This window comes from Propithecus coquereli, unplaced genomic scaffold, assembly GCF_000956105.1.
Source record: "Propithecus coquereli isolate 6110/MARCELLA unplaced genomic scaffold, Pcoq_1.0 Scaffold717, whole genome shotgun sequence".
Classification (NCBI taxonomy): Eukaryota; Metazoa; Chordata; class Mammalia; order Primates; family Indriidae; genus Propithecus; species Propithecus coquereli.
The window spans coordinates 179,424-188,996 of NW_012153252.1; the positions used below are offsets into that span (position 1 = coordinate 179,424).

The 9,573-nt window shown below is 56.9% G+C and overlaps 1 protein-coding gene across 1 annotated transcript in view; it reads right to left on the bottom strand.

Annotated features, from left to right (window-relative positions):
- Positions 1-9,573, bottom strand: part of TRPM2 (transient receptor potential cation channel, subfamily M, member 2) — a 63,770-nt gene that overhangs the window by 21,861 nt on the left and 32,336 nt on the right. The window contains exons 20-22 of the mRNA XM_012661543.1: positions 7,148-7,331; positions 1,516-1,697; positions 1,112-1,244 (exon numbers count right to left, since the gene is read on the bottom strand). Of these exons, the coding sequence (XP_012516997.1) occupies positions 1,112-1,244; positions 1,516-1,697; positions 7,148-7,331 (499 nt within the window). The remainder of the gene's footprint in view (positions 1-1,111; positions 1,245-1,515; positions 1,698-7,147; positions 7,332-9,573) is intronic.

Below are 9,573 nucleotides of genomic sequence, written 5' to 3' on the forward strand. Positions count from 1 at the left end.
ATCATCACCATCACCACCACCATCACCACCATCTCCATCATCACCATGACCACCACCATCATCACTATCATCACCATCGCCACCATCACCACCACCACCACTACCATCACCACCATCACCACCACCACCAACACCACCACTACCATCACCACCACCACAACCAACACCAACACCACCACTACCATCACCACCCCACCGTCATCATCACCATTGTTATCACTCATGCACCTGCAACATCCCATGCTAGCAGAGCACTGGTTACGGCTCAAGCATATATGTGCTCAATGCTTTACAGCCATGATCCCACTGCGTTCTGGAAACAACTCCAGGTAATGGGTGCTATCATGGTCTCCATCTTACAGAGGAGGCGAGGGAGGCGCAAATAGACAGAGGCACATGTTGCTAAGAAGGGGCCACTCGGCCTGGTCTGTCTGGAGCCCATGCTCTTGGCCACTCCCTGCAGCTCCAGGATGCCCTCTTCACAGCCTGCAGGCACCTCCGCTGCCATGACTGGGTGGCACCATGTCCCTTCTCTTGCTCCTCCCCTCAGGTGATGAGGAGCCTGCAGCCAGGCATGGGCAGGGCCTGGACACAGTAGGACACACACTGGCAGCAGAACCCTGGGTCCAGGCCCTCCCAGCCGTCTGCTGCTGGGCAGTCAGGCCCTGCTGGCGCCTGCCAGGGCTCAGGGCTGGAGTGAGGGAGGGGGCAGAAGACCGTTCCCCAGCACTGACCCTGCAGCGGGGAAGAAGCCGGCAGGAGGGTTACGAGGGGGCGGTGCTGAGCGCTGTGCTCCCGAGGACCTGCAGAAGCTGCCGGGAGGCCATGCACCAGCGAGCTCGCAGGGCGAACCATCCCTAGACAGTCCGGAATTCCTACGTGGGCATCCTCCCAGGCCTCCCTCCTCCAACCCAGCAGGGCTTCCCCTCCCGGCCTCGGACCTTCACCCTGGGGACCCAGCCTTCCCTCAGACCTGGAGGGCCATGGGCCAGTGGCTACCACAGGCCCAGGTGCCTGTGGAACCGCAGGGGGCTTCCCTGCCCAGGTGGGGTGTGTCTCATGCCTGCAGAATTGCGGGGCTGCCCAGAGTATCCGCCCCGGCCCCCCGTACTTGTCGCTGATGTCGTCGATCTTCTGCTCCGGCCTCTGCCTCTGCTGGAACTGCTGGCTCTGCAGGTAGTTCTCTTTCAGGTAGATCTCCCAGGACAGCAGGGCGGCCTCCTCGTTCTTCTCAAGCTTGTTCTCTGTCAGCGCAGGGGACAGACACAGGGGACCTGAAACCCTGGTGGGAGGGCACCTGAGGCCCTGACCTACTGGGGACCCTGACAGAGGGGTCCCCCCACACCTGCTCCGAGGGGGCACTGGGCTCAGTCCCCGGCATCTGCTCCAGGCCAGGGAGACAGTGGCCTGAGAGCTCTGCCTGCCCGCCACGCAGCCAGGGCTCTACAAGGAGCTGCCCAGCCCCGCCTGCCCCCACACTGCCGGGACACGCTCAGGTGACGGGAGGCCGCGTACTGAGCTGCCGGTGACGCTTGGCTGGGATCTTCAGGACCACCCTCCGGATGACGAGCTGCAGGTGGCTGAGCAGGATGAAGGGCGGCGGGGCGGGGGGGCGCCCGTGGTACTCCTCGATCAGGTCGTGGCGCTGGAACTTCCAGATCTGGTCCGTGTGCTCCTGGACCTGCTGGAAGGTGTAGCTGTCGGGAGGAGAGAAGGACGCCACACGGTCCGTGTTTGCCAGAGAGACGCCCCTCACACCCGCGTGCAGGAGGTGGCCCCCGGGGAGCAGAGCCGCAGCTCGCGGAGGCTGCAGGCGGACGCGGCCCAGCCGGCCTCAGAACGCTGAGCTCCGGGAGCTGAGGTGAGGAAAAAGAAGAGCCCGTGGCTTTTAGATTTTATAAACCTCACTAACGAGTAACACAAAGTGCATGTTCATCGGGAGACAGACGTTTGACATTGAACTCTAAGAGGAGTTTATCCGCGATTCTGCGAGCACAGGGCTGCGTCTCGCGGGCGAGTTCTCTCGGCACAAGCCAGCCCTCGCTCTCGGCCTCAAGGTGACAGTTCCAGCGCGTGCTCAGGCCCTCTCGAGGTTCAGAACACCTTTGTTAAAACAAAGCAGCAACCCTAGCAATTTAGCTGATGACAGAGGCAGAGGAACGGTGCCAGACAAAACCAGGAAGAAAAGCATTTTCCTAGGGTCACGGGCAGCGCAGGGCCTGTCTGCGGAGGCTGGGGGCTCTGAGGGCCGGGAGGGCTGTCTGGGTTACGGAGGCGGCTTGGGGACACTGAGCCTTCCCCAGGCCATGACATCCCACAGTCATGGCTGGGCCCTCGGCCACCTGAGTGCCACTACCAGGGCCAGGAATGGGCCACGGAGCCCCCCAAACCAGCCCAGGGGCCCTCTGGGACCCGGCCCAAATGCTGAGGTTTCATTCTGTGTGGTCTCTTGTCCCCTGGGGTCCCTTTCCAGGCTGCCTCCGCTGTGAGGTCCTCAGCACTGTCTTTGTTCCTAGTTTAAAGCCTGCAGGAGCGCGACAAGGCCCCCGAAGCCTGGGGCCCACCGGCTGCCACGGCGAATCCGTGATGGTGACACGACACTAGAGGGACCGTCCCAAGGCCCAAGATGACAACCTCCAGCCGGGGCCAGCAAGGTGGATCACAAACAAATGGCAAATATTGTAAAAGTTCTATGATGAGACTGAATGTTTCAAAACACCAAGGATTTAAGGAAAACCCTAGACATTTCCAGAGAGAAGAAACAGCTACCATATTATTGATAGCTTCCTATTACTGCTACAGCAAATCACCATAAACGTAGTGGCTTAAAACAATCAGGTTGATTCCTTAATGGTTCCGGAGGTCAGAAGTCGCACTGGGCTAAGCCCAGGGCGTGGGCGAGGCTGAGCCCTCCTGGAGGCCCGAGGCAGCTGCGTTCCTGCCTCACACCTTCCCCAGGCTGCCCGGTTCCCCGCGCCTCGCCTGCTGACACGGACCCAGGCAAGACCCCTAACCCCACCCATCTCGAGACCCCTAACCCCACCCGTGCAGTCCCTGTGGCCACATGAGGCACTGTATCCACAGTGCTGTGGGTCAGGTGGGCGTCTTTGGGGGCCTCACTCAGCCTGCCTCAGATACCTATGAGGGGGTGGGGCGCACCGCTGTGCTGTGGGTGCCGCTCAGACGCCGGGCAGTGGCTCAGGGGTGGTGCGCACAGCACAAATCCCGCAAAACGTAACACGTGAAGACGTGCAGATGAACGAGCCCCAACGGTGTGGGAGAGCCAGGCAGAGCCGCCCGCGGCTGGACAGAGCTCCAGGAAAGTTGCCCGAGAGCCCGGTCGGCACCGTCTGGGGCACGCAGCGGGAGTAGCAGGAACACGTCCCGGGGGGCGCAGGCCAACGCCCAGGGTGCTGAGGGGCAGAGCCGCAGCAGCCCGTGGCCACGGCACACCCCCAGGCAGAGCAGGGAGCACCTGATTGCACAGCGCCGCCTCCCGCAGCTGCGCAAGGACCAGGTCGGTGTCACCATGGGTCACGTTTGGCTTCCGGGCGAACAGCCTGGGAGGGCCTGTGACTCCTGGCTCGCGTCCGCACCCGAGCCAAGGGTCTGACCGGGAGGCCCTCGCGCTGTTGGTTGATACACTGATTACTGCACAGCCCACGACACTGAGCAGTCACAGATCTGTTTCTGAATCGTGAGGGTTACCAACCGTCCTGCAGGCGAACCCCGCAGCCCGCATGTCGCCGTCTGCAGCGGAAGACTGCGTGGCACCCTGCAGCGGAGGGGGTGTCCCCGTCCCTCTCCCACGAAAGCATCCCGCGGAGCAGACTCCGCAACACGCCTGCTTGTTGGTGTGTCTTCCCAGGCCAAGCCTCGCATTTGGCTTCCAATAAACCTTTATCAAATTATTTCTACCTCAACAGTCGTAATGTCAGTAAAAAAAAAAAAAAAAAAAAAAAAAAAGTGGTGCAGTCGGCAGGGTTTCGAAGTGACCTCCCTGGACCCCCCAGCCAGCTTCCAGCCTCAAGCCTCAGGGCAGGTACCAGCAACGAAGCCTCCGCGCTCCTGAGCTCGGTGCCCCTGCTGGGAGCCGCGGGCAGGCTCCTCCGGAATCAGCGCTTCCTGCCCTGGTCAAAGCGTTGCTGTGTTAACGCTGCGTTCCTCAGCTAGCAGCCGCCCTGACGCTCTCAGAACACGGCTACCAGCGCAAGGAAAGCTTGTCATGAAATCCTAGGGCAGGATGAAACGGGAGCTCTGCCAACTGTGGCCCTGGAGGTCTGGAGCGAGCCGTTCCCTTAGCTTCTCCTGTTTAATCACGGGTGGGGGGCACCCTTGCTCCCCCGCAGAGCTGCTGCCGCCCGACGCACCCAGGGCGGGGAACGGGTCCTCCAGGCTGGAGGAACCCCCAGGGGCGGGTGTCACGCGTACACACGTGGACCCGCCTAGCCCGGATGGCTGTAGGTGGCATGGCCTATGGAGCGCTTCCCCATGTAGTGTCTCGGTTCCGTTTAGAACCAAGAAACTTCTAACAGGAAGTTCTGAGAGGCCGGGCTTGGTGGCTCACGCCTGTAATCCTAGCACTCTGGGAGGCCGAGGCGGGTGGATTGCTCAAGGTCAGGAGTTCGAGACCAGCCTGAGCAAGAGCGAGATCCCGTCTCTACTTAAAATAGAAAGAAATGATCTGGACAACTAAAAATATATAGAAAAAATTAGCCAGGCATGGTGGCACATGCCTGTAGTCCCAGCTACTTGGGAGGATGAGGCAGGAGGATCACTTGAGCCCAGGAGTCTGAGGTTGCTGTGAGCTAGGCTGACGCCACAGCACTCTAGCTCGGGCAACCAAGACTCTGTCTCAAAAAAAAAAAAAAAAAAAATTTCTGAGAGAAAAACAGCCTCGGCCCACGAGGAAACACAAGGATGTTTAAAACTGCTCTAGGCTGGAAAAGCTTCTTTCCCTTCCCCTCCTCCCCGTGGCCCCAGCTCCTCCCCTGCCTCCCCCATTCTCTGCGGCACAGGACTTTGGGACTTCACGGCGCACTTTTCCTTCTCTCGAAAGGGGGAAATGCATTTAAATTTAGAACAAGAGGAGCAAAGGAACAAGTGCAGAATGAAAATAAAATGACTGAGATACAACCACGGATCCAGCCCATCCTTTACGAACTGGGAGGTGAATCAGACACAAAGCAGGTTCCCACAGTGAGGCCCACAGGCTGCCGGGCTCCGCCGGCGCGTCGCGTTCCTGCGCACGGGTTAAACCGGTCGGCAAACTGTACATGCAAAATCCAGAGCTCCAACAGTCATTCTTCGAAAACCCTGCGACTACAGAATTAACATGCGGTCTTCCAAGCCTGCCGCCCGTTTCTCTACTTATCACCCTAACTCTGCTCGCTTTTCCACCGGCATTAAAATAAAACTCCCCAGTTATGGTATTACTAATTCCTAGCCACTTGGAGATTTTGTTTTTCTTGTACAATTCAGACAGTTCTAGCTAACCATCAAAAGTTTAGGGCCGGGCGCAGTGGCTCACGCCTGTAATCCTAGCTCTCTGGGAGGCCGAGGCGGGCGGATTGTTTGAGCTCAGGAGTTCGAGACCAGCCTGAGCAAGAGCGAGACCCCGTCTCTACTAAAAATAGGAAGAAATTAATCGGACAACTAAAAATATACAGAAAAAATTAGCCGGGCATGGTGGCGCATGCCTGTAGTCCCAGCTACTCGGGAGGCTGAGGCAGTAGGATCGCTTGAGCCCAGGAGTGTGAGGTTGCTGTGAGCTAGGCTGACGCCACGGCACTCTAGCCCGGGCAACAGAGCAAGACTCTGTCTCAAAAAAAAAGGTCTGAGAGAAAAACAGCCTCGGTCCACGAGGAAACACAAGGACGTTTAAAACTGCTCTAGGCTAGAAAAGCTTCTCTCTCCTCCCCGTGGCCCCAGCTCCTCCCCTGCCTGCCCCATTGTCTGCGGCACAGGACTTTGGGACTTCACGGCGCACTTTCCCGTCTCTCGAAAGGGGGAAATGTATTTAAATTTAGAACAAGAGGAGCAAAGGAACAAGTGCAGAATGAAAATAAAACGACTGAGATACAAACATGGATCCAGCCCGTCCTTTACAAACTGGGAAGTGAATCAGATACAAAGCAGGTTCCCACGGCAGGAGGCCCACAGGCTGCCGGGCTCTGCCGGCGCGTCGCGTTCCTGCGCACGGGTTAAACCGGCCGGCAAACTGTATGTGCAAAACCCAGAGCCCTAGTAGTCATTCTTCGAAAACCCTGTGACTGCAGAATTGACTCGCGGTCTTCTAAGCCTGCTGCCCCTTTCTCTACTTATCACCCTAACTCTGCTCGCTTTTCCACCGGCATTAAAATAAAACTCCCAGGTTATGGTGTTACTAATTCCTAGCCACTTGGAGATTTTGTTTTTCTTGTACAATTCAGACAGTTGTAGCTAAATATCAAAAGTTTAATCCTAAACTCATTTAAAACTGAAAAAAGGCAGAAGAGATTTTTAAATTAAAGTATCATAAAAACTGGTTTACCCACAATTTTGGTCCACGGCCTTCAGTAGCTTACCCATGGCGGCAAAGAAAGTTTAGCCATGTGAATAGGTCCCAATTTTGTCAAAAATAATTTGGATCCAATTGTCTTTTATAAACCAGGGAGTTTGTATTACTATCTTATGACTAAAATTCTAAAACAAAAGCTATAAAATCTTTATGTTTATATATATGTGTGTGTCCGGGGTCAATCTTCACACTTGGCTTTCAACAAACTTGTATGAAATTATTTCTGTCTCGACAGCCACATTTTGGTTGATGCTAACAGCCCTTCCTTGCAGGGAAGAACAGGGACTTAAGGGCGCACCCGCGCATCTGCGGCAGCACAGCGCCGTGGACGCGATGAGCAGAACCTGCCTGAGCCCACGTGCGGCCGGTCCCCAGTGGCCGTGACAAGGACAGAGCAGCCACCGTCTCAAGAGGCGGGCAGTGACCAGGGAGAGTGGACACGCATGCTCCACAGGATGTTAGTGAGACGCCTCCATGCGCCAGCACTGTCCGCTCTGTCCCCGGGATCCCGGGAGAACACCGGGACAGCCACCCACCGGCCCGCCCTCCCGCCAGCTCGCACCGCCAGCCCCTGCCACGGGCGCTCACTTGAACATGGCGATGAGGAGGTTGAGCAGCAGGATGTTGGTGAAGAGCAGGTAGAGGCAGAGCAGCAGGACCGTCAGCCACTCGGGGAAGGCAGGCTCGTGCCGCGCCAGGTCGCTCTCGGGGCACTTGGGCTTGTAGGGGTCTGTGCCGTTGGGGCTGCACTGGTCCGGGTTGAAGTTCACGCCTGTCGTCGGGAGTGGGTGGTAAGAGGAAAACAACACAGAGTCACAAGGGTGCCTGGCCGGAAGGGACTCCCAGGGCCTTGGGTCACCGCGAGGATCCCCACAGGCCTGGATGCCTGCACCTCGGGGTGAGCTCAGCTCTGGGCCCAGACAAAATCGAGGAGGCCCGTGCTCCAGCCAACATGCTCTGCAGCAGGAGGTCAGGCTGCAGGGGAAGCCCAGGGCAGAGCGGCAGCCCAGGACCCAGCCGCCCGCCAGGGCACAGCCGGGACCCCAGCCGGGGCCAGCAGCAGGGGCTGGGGCTGCCGTCACCAGCGGACACAGGTCCCAACCCTGGGGAGTTCAATGGCGGGGGGAGAGAATTTCAAAGGAAAAAAATGAACAACTATCACAAAGAGAAGGCAGGCACAGAAAAGGAGACGTGCTACAGAGGCACTATACTGAGGAGGGAAAGAGGTGATTATGAAACAAAGTATCATCCTACAGTCCTAGAAAAGGAAATAATATAACATAAGTTAATGTATCATCAACTTTTGCGTTTAAAAATCTCCAAGGAAGGCCGGGCGCGGTGGCTCATGCCTGTAATCCTAGCTCTCTGGGAGGCCAAGGCGGGCGGATCGTTTGAGCTCAGGAGTTCGAGACCAGCCTGAGCAAGAGCGAGACCCCGTCTCTACTAAAAATAGCCGCCCCAGGTCGCTCTCGGGGCACTTGGGCTTGTAGGGGTCTGTGCCGTTGGGGCTGCACTGGTCCGGGTTGAAGTTCACGCCTGTCGTCGGGAGTGGGTGGTAAGAGGAAAACAACACAGAGTCACAAGGGTGCCTGTCCGGAAGGGACTCCCAGGGCCTTGGGTCACCGCGAGGATCCCCACAGGCGTGGATGCCTGCACCTCGGGGTGAGCTCAGCTTTGGGCCCAGACAAAACCGAGGAGGCCCTTGCTCCAGCCAACATGCTCTGCAGCAGGAGGTCAGGCTGCAGGGGAAGCCCGGGGCAGAGTGGCAGCCCAGGACCCAGCCGCCCGCCAGGGCACAGCCGGGACCCCAGCCGGGGCCAGAATTTCCTAAGATAGAAACTCACTTTGATAGCTATAAATCCCTATATTAAAAAAGAAGAAATATCTGAAATCATTAATGTAACTTTCCACTTCAGTAAACTAGAAAAAGATGAGTAAACTAGACCCAGAGCTGAAAGGAGGAAATGAGAGAGTTGGACGTAAACAAACGAGACACAGAAAACGAAAGCAACAAAGAGTATCGACAAAATCGAGGTCCGCTTCTTGGAAAATGCCAACGAAATTGCAGCCTTTCAGCAAGGCTGATCCAGAAACACAGAGAAACGGCTCAAATACGTCAGAAATGAAGAGGACATCCCACCAGCCGTACAAAAATAAAAAGAACTGTAAGGAAATACCAGAGGAGATTATCGACGGGGGTCTCAGCAACCTATCTGACGGAGGAGAATAAACTGTCGGGCAGAGAGCGAGGGAAATGAACTCCCAGCACACAGCTGCCCCTTTTGAAGAGGAAACTCACAGCGCGGCTACCCGCTTTGTTTCGTTTAATTAAAAAACACCCGTGGCCCACTTACCTCCGACACTCGCCTTTCCTCGGCCCCGGAGAGCCCCGTGCGGACGCGGCCTGCGAGCTCTCGGCGCCCGCTCTGCCGACGCCCGCGCTCAGATGTCAGGGGCTCGGGCGAGGCGGCTTCACAGGGCAAAGGGAAGAAAAGACCGCGAACACCCCCACTCCGCAACTGCTCCTGCTGGCGGCCCGCCGACGCAGAGGGAAAGAAGACGGTCGCACCCTTTAAAGACACCAGCCGCTTCTCCCCAGTCACCGGACACTTCCTTTCTCTGTGTGTCGCGGCCGCTCATTCACTCGCTCTCTCTGTATCTCGCTTTTTCTTTTTCTTTCTTGGGGAAATAAATAGTGTTTTACTCCTGTACATCCTAAGCACTGTCGGAGAATTCTTTCTCAGCCCTGTACGGACTTCACCCCCTATGCTAGGAAATCAGATAAACGGACCAATTCCTAGAAAGACACAATACCAGAAGCGACTGAGGAAGAAACAGAAAGATAAACAGACTTGTAACAAGGGAAGAAATCGAGTCGGGAAGCTGAAAACGTCACACGAAGGCAAGCCCAGGCTCAGGGGGGTTCACTGGTGAATTCTACCAAATGTTTAAGGAAGAATCAAAACCAATCCTTCACAAACTCTTCCACAATATAAAAGAGGAGGGGTGGGGCG